At 40.1% G+C, this 17,560-nt stretch overlaps 1 protein-coding gene across 1 annotated transcript in view; it reads left to right on the top strand.

The window, feature by feature from the left end:
- The window catches only part of furina (furin (paired basic amino acid cleaving enzyme) a), a 105,627-nt gene that overhangs the window by 69,233 nt on the left and 18,834 nt on the right, over positions 1-17,560 (top strand). The window contains exons 4-13 of the mRNA XM_078532390.1: positions 1,183-1,311; positions 2,056-2,132; positions 3,988-4,076; positions 6,528-6,700; positions 6,951-7,163; positions 8,374-8,474; positions 9,526-9,629; positions 11,823-11,940; positions 15,790-15,969; positions 17,424-17,548. Coding sequence (XP_078388516.1) covers positions 1,183-1,311; positions 2,056-2,132; positions 3,988-4,076; positions 6,528-6,700; positions 6,951-7,163; positions 8,374-8,474; positions 9,526-9,629; positions 11,823-11,940; positions 15,790-15,969; positions 17,424-17,548 — 1,309 coding nt within the window. The remainder of the gene's footprint in view (positions 1-1,182; positions 1,312-2,055; positions 2,133-3,987; positions 4,077-6,527; positions 6,701-6,950; positions 7,164-8,373; positions 8,475-9,525; positions 9,630-11,822; positions 11,941-15,789; positions 15,970-17,423; positions 17,549-17,560) is intronic.

Raw genomic sequence — 17,560 nt, 5'->3', positions numbered from 1 at the left:
ATCAGTGAGTTGGAGGGGTGGTGATGGTAATCAATGTCGTCACTTGACAATTTTAAAACTGAGATCGGTAAATTTTTGTTAGGCAAGGATGTGGAGAGTTTTAGAACTGAGGCATGAAGATGGAGCTAAGGTACAGATCAACCATGATCTAATTGAATATGGCACATATTCGGTGCTAAATGGCCTACTCTGGTTTCTATGTTTATCCAATTAGAACACCGAAGCAGCACAACATTTATAGCAATGTGTTTTGCATTACATTTTGTACCAGATTGATGAATCTTGGGAGCTTTTGAAGTCCTGAGAAACAAGCATAAGCAACTGTCCCTCTCCCTCAATAATGTAACCCCGCACATAGGTAATTTTTGCCTGAATGAGTTAGTGTCCGTCTCCCCCACCACTACCCCCCCCCCAAACCCCCGGCCCCCCCATATTAATGCGTATCCCACAAAGAATTCAGCAAATCTTGAACTTGTTCAGACAGAGCCAACAGGAACACATATTTGGTCAGGGCTGGTGTGATCTTAAGCACCTGTTGGTCTGTTTTGTGCATAGTATGCTTGATTGACTCTATAGGAATTCAGAGATGCATCTTGACGTGGCCTAAGAGTGCTTTTAGAAAAACCCTGCAAGCATCTGGGGGCACCAAAAGCGTGTTTGTTTTTTTCCTGGTTAGCTCTGACCTATATAGTGTTTTTCATGGATTTTTAACTTTTTTTTAAAGTATAAACACTCTCCGCCCATTAACTATGTGCATGACACAAGTGACATTTGTCATTTTGCCTGTAATGTCTAGGATGGTAAGGACCAGATTTTATGCACTGTAGTTAGTAATTTCACTGACTGCTAATGAAATAAATATTGTGAATTAATTGAATATGTAGATGTCGGTATTAATGTAATGTGTTGTACCACTTAGAGTAGATAATAAAGCAGAAAACCGTGCTAAAGTGTTTATATCCCAGATAAATCATTAGTACTTATGTTTACATAGCATCTTTGTGAGAAAATGTCCTAAGGAACTGCCCAAAGGAATCTAAGGATTCAGCAGAGAGTGGGAGCAAAGTTAGGGAGGTGACGAGGCAAATGCAAAAAAGGATGTGTTAATATCACACGTCAATTCAAAGCTTCATATTGTTTGAAAGCAGGGCAGCTCATTTGCTGTGGTTGTCTATTGTCTAGCATAACATGAATCATCATGACCTGAATGTACAAGAAGCCTGGAAGCAGGGTTATACTGGGAAGGGTGTTGTTGTCTCTATTCTGGATGATGGAATTGAGAAGAATCATCCAGACCTATCAGCTAATTATGTAAGTAGATCTGTTTGTGATATTTTTAAGTTGATATTGGGGATCCAAATAGTTGCTACCCAATTCCTATGAGAAAGGAATGCTCATTCCCAACACTCCTGGTCTTCAAGAAAAATTGGAACTGTGTGCTGCCTCCCAAAATATTGGAAAAAGCGTCATAAAATCTTACATGATTAAAAACTGAGTTTAACCTGTTCACAAATTCTTCAGTGGGTAACCCTACCCCTTTTTCCATTTAAAAAAAAAACTCAAATTGGCCCTGTAGAAATTCTGACATCAAGATCCTCTTAACATTTAACACAGCTTTTCCAGGGCAGTGCACACCAGTGATGTCCAAGCAGCTCAGCAAATTGGAGGAGATCCAGTCTAGCTGGAATCAAATATTTCACTTCTAGAGTTAATGTGCAGTTTAATGTTGAAGCAAAAATAGCCAATGTGTTGAATAAAAATACTCTCTTTCTCTACCTTTTGATTTTCCTCTCCCCTTTAACATGAAAAGCTCTGATTCTTTCTTGACTTCAGGACCTGGGGGAAGAGGGTGTAGAAGAAAGATGAGTTTAAATAACTGTCTGATGTTTGAGTCTGCATGAATACCTTTACTTTTCTCGACTCAGAATATTTAGTGATATCAGTTAATTCTGAGTGGACTAGCAGGAGTGAACCATGATTCAATCCTTTGTTTTTACTATGGGTGTTACATAGGGAAGAGGGACCTAAAACTTTTTTTTCTCTCCGCCGTTCCAGGATCCAGGTGCCAGTTATGATGTGAACAATAATGACCCTGATCCTCAGCCTCGTTACACACAGCTCAATGATAATCGGTAGGTCACTTCAGTGAAAGTCCATGGTGAATCCAAGGGTTTTTACATGATTTTACTTCAGCGGGTGACTGCATCTTGATACACAAGTGGTTTCCAAGTGATTTCCTGTGGGGACCCCTCTGTCTATTGACATGCTCCTGAGAACCCCTGTTCCAATTTCCAAACAATGTTGGTTACGCACAGGAAAACAATACTGTTATTTTAGGAAGGGTGGGAAGTCATTGTAGAGGATGGAGAAGGGATTTACTAGACTGGTTCCAGAAGTGAATATTACAATAATGTAAACAGACTGAAGAAACTGGCATTTCCCCTTGGATCACAGAAGGTTAAGAGGAGATTTTATAGAAAATCATGAATGGTTTAAATAGACTAAATAAACAGAAACTCTCCAATGGCTGAAGAATCTGTAACCAGAGGCTACAGATTTTAGGTGACTGGCAAAAAAACCAGAGGCAGCATGAGGAAAAAAACCCTATGCAATGAGTGGTTAGGAGTTGGAATGCCCTGACTGGATAGCATGATGGGTGCAGACTCAATAATAACCTTCAAAAAAGAAATTGGATAAATTCTTGATGGAGAAAATAAATTGCAGGGAAATATGAGGAAAGCAGGGGAGTGGTACTAACTCGGTAATCTTCAGCAGAAGCTTCACAGACTCAATGGACTGAATGGTCCCCTCGGTGCTGTACTTTTCAGTGATTCTATGATTACAAAAATGACTAAGTGTATAGCAACAGAGTTAATGTGCTGATAAGTCGATACATATAGACGAATACAGGATTCTAACGAGTGCATTACTTCTGTATGGTTCAGACCCTGGAGTGTAAATACCATGAACTTCATGTCATCTCTGGCACCATAACCCTGAATTCTCAGGACCCTGAGGGCTACTGTAAGAAAAATAACCCAGGAAGAATAACATTTAACACTTGGGAGAGCATCTACTTGAGGACTAATCTCCTGGCGCTTAATAACACCATATAAGCAGTATTAGGAGAGGAGAGCAATTCAATGTAGAAAAAAAACTGACTTCTGAAAAGAAAGCTTCTGGGATTTGTTTTCTTTTTGTCTGTTGGTATTTGTCCAGAAATGCGCTACAATTGGGCAACAATGAATTCATGTCACTGAAATTTTAATAAAACTAATTTTCTCAATGAAAAGCACCAAAACAAAACAATTATACATTCTGTCTTTCTAGCATGGGTTTTGCCTGAAAGGAGCATTTTCATAAAACTGGGATTAAGTACCAGTGATTGCAGGCTTGTCGCGGATGGTTGAAAACTCAACAATACATACAAACCTCTTGTTACAACAGCCTAGGTAGCAAAGGGAAAACAAAAACAGAATTACCTGGAAAAACTCAGCAGGTCTGGCAGCAACGGTGGAGAAGAAAAGAGTCGACGTTTCGAGTCCTCACGACCCTTCAACAGAAGTTCTGATGAAGGGTCGTGAGGGCTCGAAACGTCGACTCTTTTCTTCTCCACCGATGCTGCCAGATCTGCTGAGTTTTTCCAGGTAATTCTGTTTTTGTTTTGGATTTCCAGCATCCGCAGTAGTTTTTTGTTTTTAGGTAGCAAAGGGGTTGTTATCCAGTTGAGGGGAATGCTGATAAACTCTTCTGATCTCCCCATGACATCGGTGTAATGAAGTTTTGTTAACGTTGATTATGCTGACGGAATCCATGGAGTTGTTTGGCATTTCAGATGATGGTACACGTGTGTACACGCTGCACGGAGATGGGAATGAAAGGGATAGAAGAGGGAAATGTGTTAATATGTAAAAAAAAAAATTGCACATATAACAGTTTAAACAGTACATGATTTGCAGAGTTCTCATGTTTGCCATTTCTTCTTAGACATGGAACACGATGTGCTGGTGAGGTGGCAGCCGCCGCCAACAATGGGATTTGCGGTGTGGGGGTGGCGTATAATGCCAGAATTGGAGGTATGTTTCAACTGTTTTTAATTTCCTCCACCAATCATTTCCCCTCAACCCTTTTCATTGCTGAATAAACGTATTCTTGCTGTGATATTCTGTTAATGCTGAAAGTCCAGTTGGCATTTATTAACAAATGTTAGCAGACTATTTGGAACATCACTGCTGGATCTGATTCTATTCACCATCCCATTGATCAGAAGCAAGAGCCCTGGGTGAATTGTGTTTTTAATTTGCCCACTGCACACTAGTTTAAAGCCAGTTGAGATCCACTGACTCAGACCAGAAACTGAACCAGGGAATTTCTTGGTCTGTGCAGCTCTATCACAGGGACCTGCTAAGCCCATGGTGTTTATAAGTTTATTCTATTGGATGAATCTGTTTGTTGAGGTAATTACCTAGCTAAAAGAGGTGTGTAGACTATTGAGATTATTTTCATTTTTGTAAGAAGTGCACTGGATAAATAAGTGTGAATGCAATTATTTTCTCCCCCCCACTATCCCAACACCACACCCTTCAATAACATTCCTTACTTGACATGCCATTCCTTAAGTTTTGTATGAAATTTTATTCATATACTGTCTTGCTTTCTCTCTGTCTTTAAAAAAAAATAGTGATTGCCATCTTGAAAAACCCATTGCAAAGAGTATCATCTTCTAGGGCAAGCATGTTTTGAGCCCCACTGTAATAAATTTCTCACCTGAGTCATTGAGTGAGAGCCAAAGCAATGAGTTAAGAAAATCTGATGTTGGTAGACTTTGCCAAGCTACAAGGGGATATTGGTTGCCTAAGTAGGGTGCTCACTATTTTGGCAGAAAGGGGAATAAATAGGTGGGTGATTGGGGGGTGAGGGGGGGGGTGGTGGTGGTGGTGGGGGGAACTGTATCAAAATATCCCTGTGAAAATGAGAGAATATTAACTCTTCATGGCAATTCTATATAGTCTGCTGTACAAAGCTCAAGTCGTGTTCATACAGCAGCATGTGGGTTATTTGCTATGAATTCTTTGCTAGTAGGCAGGAAGATTATTTTTCAGTTGCTAGAAAACCTGCCTGTTGAGGATATAAAGTCTTCATACTACCTGATGCCAACAATAATTGTGGCAAATTTGTGAGGCATTTGAGGTATAAAATGTTGTGCTCTACATTCCTGCTGTGAATCTGTTTTATGTTATTCAACTGTAATTAGTTTAATAGAAAACACCAGGATACACATTGGAATTGTTTTTTAAAGCACAACTTTCAGTTTGTTTTCCCTGCCTTCCCCTCCTCCTTGTTGAGATCAATACCTTAGACACCATTCTGTCTCTGGGTTATTGGCCAAAAGGCTGTTTAAGTGAGAGCCTTGTCAGCGAGTGTCAACATGCTTAACAATAAAGGGCAATAAAGTTAAATTCAGTCTTTATACAGCACTTACACCAGGAAAGTGGATAACACTCGTGAGCAAAAACTGGTCATTGAAAAAAAAATTGTTTCTCCCTCTCCCCTCCCTCTCACCCACATAACCATTAGTGTAGTCAAACCCTTAATGTGTTTGTAATACGTTCTTTTGTCTACTGTCTTAATATAGATACTAACCAATGCTCCATTTAAATTGTGTGCTGGTGATTTCTTTTAAGTGCACTACCCCCTTGCATAGCTACGCAAGAAAACTTATACCTGTTAATTTAAAGGGGCCAACTTGTGGGCAGCCTGCGCAGGGATTTTGGGGTTGCTGCACAGTTGGGCAGTTTCGAGGGAGTATTGATGTTAACCTATTTACTTTGAGCTAATTCCTCCACTAACCTTGTGGACGAAGGAATCTGATCTACTTTTGTAGCATTTTTAACATTCAAAGTGCTTTATAGATGGGAACCAACGAGCTGATGGAGGAAAGCATATTGAGAAATGTGGATGCTGGAGTACAGGGATCTGATGGGTTGAATGGCCTTTTCTTGCACTGGAATTCCCTCCCTAAATATCTCCATCTCTTTCTTCCTTTTAAGACCCTCCTTAAAACCTGCTTTGACTAATCTTTTGGTCACTATCTTAGTGTGTGACTCAATGTCAGATTTTGTTTATTGCCTTGAGACCTTTTACTACATTAAAGGTGCTATATGAAAGCAAGCTGTTATTGTTGACCACTCCCAAACCAAATTGGGAATGTCTATGGTGACTAGCTCCCTGCTTTCGCTCTAGAAACTTGATGTCTCAGCTTGTGGCCATCAGCTTATTGTTCACACAGCCAGGTATGAAATCCCAGGCCTTAGTAATTTTATGGTGCTCTTAAAATTATATTTTACTTAAACTTAAAACAGTTTTTTTTTAACTGGATGTACTTAAAGCACTTCTCTTTTCACCACTACTGCTTTCCCTCTGGTAGTTTGTCAGCTATGTTTTGAACCTGCGGATGCCTTGTAGCTCATTTCCCAAACTGACTAGTCCCACTATTTTAACTTGTATATTTTCTCGATTTTCTGTAGGTGTGCGAATGCTGGATGGAGAGGTGACTGATGCTGTGGAAGCTCAGTCCCTTGGCATGTACCCTCAGCACATTGACATTTATAGCGCCAGCTGGGGTCCAGAAGATGATGGAAAGACGGTGGATGGACCTGCTAAATTAGCACAGGCAGCATTTTTTAAAGGCATTTCTCAGGTAAAGTAAAAATTATCTGTGCATGTTGTGCACAATATGTTCTGTACAGTGGAATATGCATTTCTGCATAAACTCGTTTGGCCAAATGACCTGTCTCTATGTTGTAACTTCCATGTAAGGGGTTTGGCTAAGATGCAGATCTGATAAATACAAGCAGGAACCATTTTGTAGCACAGAATTATACAATTAAATTTTGCACAAAGCTCCATAAGGTGAACAATGTTGACTTGCTTTGATAAAACGTTTACAGGGACGCGGTCATCTAGGCTCAATATTCGTATGGGCTTCTGGGAATGGTGGCCGGGAGCATGACAGCTGTAACTGTGATGGATACACAAACAGTATCTACACCCTTTCAATCAGCAGCACGACTCAGAATGGGAATGTGCCTTGGTACAGCGAGGCATGTTCTTCAACACTTGCTACTACGTACAGTAGCGGAGGTCAATTTGAGAAACAGATTGTAAGTAGCCTGCGATGTTAGTTTTGATGCTATCCAAATTAACCTTCGTTTTTACGCCATTTCTGTTGTTGATGCAATAATGTTGGAATAATCCGCACCCATTTTCAAAATGTTGCATTCAAAGCTGCTTTCTTTTAATTTGATAATTGCCTAATAACAGTGGAGCCTGAATTATTTTCCACATGCAGGTTTTACATTATATTATGCAAGTGATCATTAATCTGATTCAATCGCAACATTTAAGTGATTACTTCCCTCTTTTTTTAAAAAAAATAATTAAAGGGCATGCAGTGACATCTGGGAAAACCAGGTTAGAGTGGCCAGCTGAGTGAAGTTGGTAGTGGAACAGACACACTCATCCTGATGGTTTCCTTTCTGCGCCTTAAATTCGATTGTCCTATGAAATGTACAGTGATATGTCCAAAGGTTTAGGTAATCGCTGCTAAGTTAGCTCGTCTTAGCTGGGGCTAGGAAAGAGAAGCAAATACAAATATGGATGTAGCTACATTTGCACTGGCAGTAATGGACAAGATTGGGCATAGTAATATTTTGGGCAAAGATCATTTGGGCTTTATCTACCCATTCGAACCTCCCCATTAGTTTCTTAATATTATTCTGCAACTAATAGCTATATTAGTTTTTCTAACAGGCAAATATACTCTTGTTTTTTTTTAAACCCTGCCAAGACACTCTACCACCACCTCTGCTGGCAATCTGTTCCACAATTCTACTGCTCTCTCACACATAATAAGGCTAGTTTCTGCCAAATGAGACCGAATCACAGTGGTGCCTTTCCATTAAAAGCTCTGCTGGCTGTGGAATGAGAGAACTTTGATCTCTCTCTACCCCCATCCTGTTTAAGCTTTGCGTGTGTTGCCACTGATGTGTGACAGGCCTCCATACAAACTGCCTTTGTTACGCATCATCTAGATAGAATTAAATGTTGGAGGGAAGGCTGTATAAACCAGGTATTAATGCTGTATCACTCGTTTTCTGTTCTGATTACAAAAACACCTGGTCTGAAGTTGAAAACACTAATGTTTCAGATTGAGACCTTTTGTTAGAGCTAATGCTGACAGACACGTTATGCATTTTCTGTGTGTTTTCTCATACTCGCAGCTCTTGGTGCCAGTTTCTAGTGCCTCATAAAGATGTTTGCATGTTTTGGTTGCTCAATACCTCATCATGCTATTCCTTTATTTCTCTTTAGGTTACAACTGATCTCAGACAGAAGTGCACAGAGTCACATACTGGAACTTCTGCCTCTGCTCCTCTTGCTGCTGGAATCATTGCCCTCACACTGGAAGCGAAGTATGCATCACTGTATAACATTAGCATAACATTTGTGTGCCACTTGTTAGTTAAGGTTCTAATAGATGAGGTATTTAAATTGTAGCTATTTGCTATCAAAACTGCATCAGGTGTGACTTAATTGCCAAACTGTGCTGTATTGGTAATTTTCTTGCTCCACTACAGACCCCTGTCCCTCAATTCTCTCCTCCTCCCCTTAGAGGTGTTTGGATTTTGCTGGAATGTAGTCCTGTGGGTATCATTTAATTCTTCACTTAAGCCTAGTCTGAGAGTCTTTGCTGGCACCAGGACCAAGAAAGCATCAGTTCAGGTCAATTCTGTTTGTACCTGACTTGACAGAGGTCACTGGGTACCCATCATGAATCGGGTTCCTAGCTTTAATTTTCCCTCAACTCTCTCTTGATTCTCCCCACACCCTAAGGCTCTCAGAAATCAGGCCAATGGTAGCAATTCAGTTATTTCCATGATTAATTTGTCCACTACCTCAGCAGACTGAAGATCAAACCTGGTAAGTTGATCTGAATCACAGTCTATTTGCCTACTGAACTATGAAGAGAACTTCAATAAATTTAAATTTCTTCAGATATGATTTTTAAACAAGATTAGTTGGTATAGATGAGATGAACAAAAATGCAGGTCCATACTCTATTAAATAAAAACTAAAATAAAGGCAAAATACTGCGGATGCTGGAAATCTGAAACGAAAACAAAAAATGCTGGAAAAAATTCAGCAGGTCTGACAGCATCTGTGGAGAGAGAGACAGAGATAACACTTCGAGCCCGTATAACTCTTCAGATCCAAAAAGTCATACGGGCTCGAAACGTTACCTCTGTCTCTTTCTCCACAGGTGCTGTCAGACCTGCTGAGTTTTTCCAGCATCTTTTGTTTTCGTTAATTAAAAACTAATCTGCTTCAGTTTTGTCGTCCTTTGCAATTTACACCATTTTTAAAATCTGGTAAGCTAATGTTGTGTTGAAAATTGCATGCCTCATAACTACTGATGCTGAAAATCTCTCTCTGTTCATTATTTTTTTCCTTCTTTCTCTCTAGTAAAAATCTGACCTGGCGAGACATGCAGCACCTTGTAGTACGAACATCCAAACCTTCCCATCTTTCAACTAATGATTGGATTACAAATGGTGTTGGCCGGAAAGGTGAAAATAGCAGCTTGTTTAATTTGACTGCTTACATCTTCTGTTGAGACTCATCTAGAAATAGAAGAAAAATGAGGGACAAAAAACAGGCATTCAGTTTATAGACTCATAGATGTTTACAGCACAGAAGGAGGCCATTTGGCCCATCGTGCCTGCGCCAGTCACCAAAGATCTGACTACACTAATCCCATTTTCCAGCGCTTGGTCCATAGCCCTGGAGGCTATGGCAACGCAAGTGAATATGTAAATACTGCTTAAATGTTAGGAGAGTTTCTGACTCAACCACCCTTTCAGGCAGTGAGCTCCAGACTCTCACCACCCTCTAGGAGAAAAAATTTCTCCTCAACTCATCTCTTAGCCTTCTACCTCTTACCTAAAATCTATGCCCCCTGGTTATTGACCCCTCTACTAATGGAAAAAGTGCCTTCCTATCCACCCTATCTATGCCCCTCATAGTCTTATATGCCTCTATTAGGTCCCCTCTCAATCTTCGCTGCTCCGAGGAAAGCAACCCCAGCCTATTCAATCTTTCCTCATAGCTCGAATCCTCCAGCCCAGGCAGCATCCTGGTAAATCTCCTTTGCACCCTCTCCAGTGCAATCACATCCTTCCTATAATGTTTTGACCAGAACTGCACGCAGTACTCCAGATTGTGGCCTACCCAGAGTTTTATACAGTTCCAGCATAACTCCCCCTGCTCCTCCAGGGATCTCTGGATATGCACACCAAGGTCCCTCTGATCTTCAGCATTTTCCAGAGTCCTACCATTCATAGTGTAATCCCTTGCCTTGTTAGCCTTCCCCAAGTGCATTACCTCACACTTTTCTGGGTTGAATTTCATTTGCCACTGCCCTGCCCACCTGACCAGTCCGTTGCTATCCTCCTGCGGTTTACGGCTACCCTCCTCACTATTTACCACCCTACCAATTTTCATCGAAGTTTAACCCTGCGGTCCCCTAATTTTCCCATCACCACAACAGTTGCAACTTGTGCAGGTCTCGGCATTCCTAACTCTTATTTGGCCTGGGTAGGTTATTCTATATACTTGACAATGAGTAAAGAAATTCTTTCTAATACCTGTGCAAAATTATTAATTTAAATATTTGTTTGCTGATTCTATTTTCTTGTCTTAATTTGAATAAATGTTCTGTTTTTCCCCATTATATCTATACTTTTGATAAGGTTTTCCATAACTACCTTCTCTGTAATCTGGAGAATTTAATTTTGGGTAACCTTCTCTCAAGGCTCAGTCCCTTGCTGAGACGTGTGCATCTTTGTTAGCATGTTGATAAGAGTCCTGTAGGGTCACTGCATGCTTCTTGCAAGCTCTTTGGATGCTGAGCGATCTTGCTTCCAATTGATGGACATTGTCGCATTGTATCATATTTATTGTAGGCTCTGGAACTCCTTCATTAAACCTCTTTCTCTCCACCACCTCTTTTTAATGTAGTCTTCAAAACCTACCTTGTTGACCAGGCCTTTGGTCACCTGTCCTTATCGTCTATGCGGCTCTATCACATTTTGTTAAATAATCACTTCAGTGAAACACCTTGGTTAACGGTGTTACATAAATGCGAGTTGTTTTGCCTTCACACATGTAAAAATGAGAAAGGGAAAAGCATCTGAACAAAATGGCAGCTACAAAAGGTTTGTTTTACTATATTATGTAAATAAGGATGTGAAAGGTAGGATGAGAGATTTGATGGGAATCCTGTCCTTAACCCGCTAACTGTTCGGCATTTTCCATTCCTTTACCAGAGCTGGAGAGACAATCTCAACTTGAATCTTTTTCAAATTGTCAGACAGTGAAGGGTAGCTGCATTTTAGGACTTTTTTTTCCTCCCCGTGCACCCCCCCCCCCCCCTTTATTTTTTCCTCTATATCCTGCATCTCTGCTTTTTCTGTTTTCACCCCCTCCACCCCACCCCACCCTTTTTCTTTGCTCCCACCCTCCTCCCCAACCACCAATTTGGATCATACTTTCAATGATTGGCATCTGTGAGAGATGATAGGAATGCAGCCTCAATTGAGGTCAGTTGAGATCATCTGTACTTCTGATGCCTGATGGGCAATTCTAGATTGTATGTTTACAGAAAGCCTGAAATAACTTTGTCCGCTCAACTGTATAAGAAAAAATAGACAGGAATATTACTGCAATCTGTGTTACTAAGGTATTTCCTTGTTCTCATACAGTCAGTCACTCCTATGGGTATGGGCTGCTGGATGCTGGAGCTATGGTTGCATTAGCTAAGAATTGGACAAGTGTTGGAGACCAACGGAAATGTGTCGTTGTTATCACCTCTGAGCCAAAGTAAGTAGAGGTTGTTTGAGCTGGATTTCCCTTGTAAATATGCAGAATTCTACCATTATTTGCCTTTATTTTCATAGTTCCTGTGTGTATTGCAATGTGTTTAAAGAGGAATGTTTTGTGAATAAATTTCTGCTACAATTATGTGAAAGATTCTTTGCCTCCCTTTTCCATCAATTTTCTACCCCCTGTCATGAAGCTATTAATGTATATAATATTATTAGAAAATATTTTTCTTTTAAAATAGAGGTTTAGTCTGTGGGTGTGTCTTAATTGGATTAAAGCCAGCTAGTCTGGGTGCTTTGTGTATTAGTTTCGATATGTAAGAGAAATCGCGTGCATTTGCTTTTGTTTTGAATCGAGCATTCAAGAAATAGGGTGAAAACAGACACCTATCCAGCAGCTACCAAGCAATATGTTTATATTACTAATAAAATTGGTACTATGAAAGGGGTTTTATTGTTAGAGAGGTTTAGTTCAGAGGTTGTTTATACAATAAGAATTAACATTCAGTGGGCAGTGGTAGGTATAACAAGATGACCGTTTTGGGTGTGCAGAGGAGAGGCAGCGTGAGGTCAAAAGGCAGTTGCAAGCCTCCAACTGGTTCCACAGGTTTTGAATTCATACAGTGAAAATGCTTTGCCTGGTTTCTGGTTAAGTCTATGGGTTGCTGTTGCCTTAATGGAGATTAGCTTGGAAATTTGTAAAAAGTTATGATAGTAATTTGTAGCCATGTATTTTAACCTGTGTAAATTAATAAAATGTTTCATTTAGTTTAATGTAAAACGTCGAGAACTAGTGGTCTGATTCTCTGAATTTAGAGTCGCATCTCAAACATAACACCTAAAATGATAGGTTATGATAGTTGTTTAAGGTTCCCTTCTGGGATTTTTAAGTAACTCCGCTTTACCAACTGCATTGGTCGTAACACCCTCCCACCCCATCCTCAAGGCATGAACTCCTGCTCGGAGTATCGTTTCTCTATTAATGGTACTGGCCAGTACTTCTGATTGGTGGTCACTCATCTGCGAATCAACAGACCTTGGAGGATTCCCAGGCCATGCCCAATCTTGTTTATGTCTGCACACATCCTGTTTCCAACAGGATCACAGGATAGCAATCAGGCACAAGATCTCTTGATCCCCCTCCCTAAACCTGTGATGGTGAGATTAATTCTTGCGCCCCAAATACAAGTTTTACATCAGCTCAGACTAGGATCGGCTTGATGTGTGGGAATCAGCTACTCTCTATCTTAACCAACCAATCCAAAGGAAAAGCTATGGAAAAACTTTGTAAACCTGCTTTGTTCCTGTGATTTAATAATGGGCGGGCATTAACTTTGTTTGCACCCTGGGATTTAAATAACATTCTCCCAGTAGCATTGTTGGTAAAGACATTGATTCGTTTGATAATGAACCAATTTTGATCCCTGATCTGCATTAGTCAATGTTATCTGACCCTGGTGTCTGCAGGCAAGAAAAGATATAAAATTTCCCATTCCAGTCCTGTTTGCTGCCAAGTGATAATATGACATGGTTGTAGTAGCTAGTTCATTACTTAGTAGCCTTTTGTCATGTAAGCATGGATATTTGGTCAGTAAACTGACTGTTTTGCAATCCATAATAAGTATCTTCCCCCTTCACATATAAAGATGATCAATTCCATTCATAGCTGTGTAACTTTTGATTCAAAGCATCAACAGTTTAAATCAAACTTTGCCTTAACCCTCCCTGGCCCCCCCAATTAAAGGTCATTGATTCATAGCTGGCCACACCTTCCTATTAGTGTCCTACAGACCCCTCTTTGTGCACATTGCTGAGTTCTTGGCTGATAAGAGTGCAAGAAGTGTTGGCACATTCAAAACAAGTTCTTGAAGTAGCCCTTGCTCCAACATACTAACACTTTATAATCTTAGCGTGACACCATACTGGAATCATACCCTGGGTAATAAGTTGTGTGAGACGTTCATATTCCCTCTCTGCTGCTCTTTGAGGTCAGATTGCGAGCTGATTTGAGTTGTGCTAACATTTTTGTATCACCACAGAAATGGCTCTGATGTACAGTAAGTGTGAACATTTACCCAAGTGGCATTTGAGTTTTTTAAAAAGCTGCCTGATGGTAAAATTTATTCATGGAAGCCAAAAGAAATTGACAGTTGTTACCTGATGCCTGTTGGTATCTCATTTAGGTTTCATGTGTCTGGCTAGTTGTGCTTAATCAGGTCAAGGAATGAATGGTCTTTTGTGATGACGGTGTCTGACAGATTAGTTACCACAGGACTGTGGTTGTTGGTATAGTAGCAGGATTAAAGACTGGTGTGTGTAAACTGTGTGCCTGTATGTGACTTGGCTGATAACCTGTTTCTAATGAAGGGACAATTGTCTACTACCTGTGTGAATAGTAAGATCTTTGTAATTGATCTGCTGCAATTATTGTTTGTGCTTTTGCCAAATTACCTTTATTCAGAGATGATATAAAAAAAACCTAAGCACCAGCTTTAATAGCCAGTTTATTATTTCTCTAAGAAACACTCCCCAGAAGTATTATTACCATTTTACTACTTTACATTGCTCATTTTAAATTACTCTGTCTAGAATATTTGAATATAATCTTTGCATTTTATTGCGTTAATATGAAATGGGAAAATATCAACATTTATTTAAGTCACTCAACCACAGTAAGTGAACCACAAAATCCAGGAAGATCCCAGGTTTGCTATTCTGCCTGATCTTGGACAAACAGCAGTGCAAAAATCATTTTAAGTCTCTAAGTTTGGCAGGGTAGTTGGCTGGGATTCGTGCTGTCGGTTACATAGCATTACCCCTACCGAGTAGTTTCAGTTATAGTGTGACAAGTTTACATGGGCAGTTTCCTGTATAAAGATAAAATTTATAATACAAATATAAGAACAGGGTAGAATGTATAATGTGGACAGATTTACCTCTGCAGCCTGGTACAATTGTTTTCCCGAACTCTAACCCAATTCCACTTGAAATCTACACTTAGGTTTTGAGTTAACCTCGACATGACTATTAATTCTATCCTGAATAATTGTTTCCAGATTGTGGTGAAGACTACGAAACTTGGTGCTTGGGCACACTGCCCTGGTCTCTGTCAGCATTCCTCTACCCTGTCTTTTTTTTTGTAAGTTTTCCATATTGGCTGTTCTTTCCTCCTCCACCCAAGTGCCCAGTGAATGTATGACTCCATAATTTCTCCATGCATGTTGGTGACTGACACCTGCTTCCAAGACTTCACATAAAAATGCAGCATTCAGGCCCCAAGTTAAAGCTAAATACAATAAGTGAAGAAAAGATTGTACTGTCCAAGCACATCTCAATGTTCCAAAGTATTTCATATATTTGAGTTTCTTTTAAGTCCATTTGCACACAGCAAAGAAATGCATGTCAAGCTAATCTTTCTCGTGGTGTTTGACAAGGCTTAGGCGATGTTGTCACACCCTGTTGTTCTCCAAACAGTGCTGGGGGTTCTTTTCAGAACCACTGGAGCAGGCCGGTGGAATTTCTTGTCTATAAGCTCATCTTAAGGTTGACATCTTTGATCAAACAGAATTCTCTCAATACAACACTAGTTTGTCAATCTAGGTTGTGTGTCCAAGTCTAGGGGTGGACCTTGAAACCACAACAGTTTGGTCTTAAGGCAAGACGTCTACCAGCTAGGCCAAGGTGAAATATACAGGATTCAACCTGGAGTTTACACTGCAACAGATAGCTAACCCAATGAGGCCCTGGGCCCCAGTTGACTGATCTTGTTCATTCTAATAGATACTGTCTTTACGTAATTCAGAGCTCAGGAAATTCTACAGTTCTGATGTTCAGCTTGTCTTTTTAGGGATATCGGTAACCGATTGGAGATACGGAAAAGGGTTGATGCATGCCTTGCGAGTTCAAATTTTATCCACTCTTTGGAACATGTGCAGGCAAGAATCACACTATCATATAACCGGCGTGGAGACTTGGCTATATACCTCACCAGTCCCATGGGAACAAGGTCAACTCTGTTGGCACCAAGGTATGATATTGCTAACCGCTCAGTCAAATCTGTAACTCAAAAGAGATGTGTCTTAAAATTGAGTAATAAATAACCTACATATTATAGAATTGAGAGCAGAGTTCCATTATGTGTAGATTTTGTTAGCTAAAGTATTATTGTTTTTGGCACCATTTTGTTCATTTGCAATCGGCAGAGAGGAGTTTAAAGATCAATCTATTATATGTAGCAACCCTCTGAGGGGTGGCTGGATGACTCATTTTCTCCTCTCCCATTCCCAAACATTTGGCAATTAAAGCTCTATGGAATATGATGGAGTGGGAAAGGATGATGTATGTGCTGAGGATGAACCATTTGAAATCCAATCCCCGATCAGTCGTTCACTGCCGATGACCATCGCACCTATTGTTGCAAGCCAGTCACCTGGAGCATGCTCTATCCACCTGACCAGGGTAACCATCAGAGCCTCGATGGCATAACCAAAACTGATCAGGCACAGACACAGCAGTGCACACTAGTAGCACTCCCACTGCTTTAAATCAATCTCTACAGCCACTTTAAAGCTCACTCATTGGCCGTTGTACCAAATTCTGTACGCTATAGGTATATCACTAGATTGTAAGCAAAGAATGATGGCAGTTTAAAAGAAAGTAACTGTGTCAATATTGAATCTGTATCACTGTAAAGTATTCCAAAGGAGTCCTGCTAATGAAACTTGCTAGAACCCTGTCTCTGGAAAGAACAAAATATATAAGCATTGCTGAATTGAAACAAATAATCAAAGCAATGCCTTTATTTAGGGGCTTTAAAAACAAAAGAAATTTTAGCCTTCCTAGAGTTGAAGATGAGCTGAGTCATCCCGTTACAGGAGGTTGACCTTTAGGAGAGGCGTTCGAGGGAGGTAAATCTGATTTGTGAGACCCTTTTGATTTTGTCGAAGTAAATAGAGCATGTTATTGAACCTGCCACTGCAGGCACATCTGAGAGTCTTTATCTCTAGCAATGATTTGCCCAGAGAGTGAACTTTAATCTACTTGTTTATGTGTAGCTCATACTTTATCTATTGTGGCATTCGGCTTTTGAAACTAGGGACCGTGAACTAGAGTGCTTTATTCCTACACTCTACACTTCCGAGAACTTCCAGAGCACTACCCTAAATGTGATGATCTCCAAGTGGGATTTCAGGAGGTCACAATTAAAATCCTGTGCATCACTCAGCAAATAGAGCGTAGACTTTACCATTTGTATGTAGAATGTTGATTTTGCATGATTAGTAGTAAAATTGGGAGAGAATATAAAGCATTGCATTGTACACTTCCGTAAATGCAGTAGAGTATGTACAATTACTTAAACCCTTTTATTTATTTTGGGGCAGAGACAAAAGAAAATAATGGTGTCAATTTTTCTTAGTATTTTGAGTTGGAAGAACCATTGGGCTTTGTACTATCTTACAGTTGTGTTTTTAACTGCTGCAGACAGCATGACTACTCATCTGAGGGATTTACTGACTGGGCATTCATGACTACACATTCCTGGGATGAAAACCCCTTCGGAGAATGGGTTCTGGAATTGGAGAATATGTCTGGTGCAAATAATTATGGTTTGTGTTTCC

Source organism: Cetorhinus maximus, chromosome 30, assembly GCF_964194155.1.
Source record: "Cetorhinus maximus chromosome 30, sCetMax3.hap1.1, whole genome shotgun sequence".
Classification (NCBI taxonomy): Eukaryota; Metazoa; Chordata; class Chondrichthyes; order Lamniformes; family Cetorhinidae; genus Cetorhinus; species Cetorhinus maximus.
The sequence above is the reverse complement of the archived record's forward strand: the minus strand, read 5'-3'. Positions and strand labels throughout refer to the sequence as shown.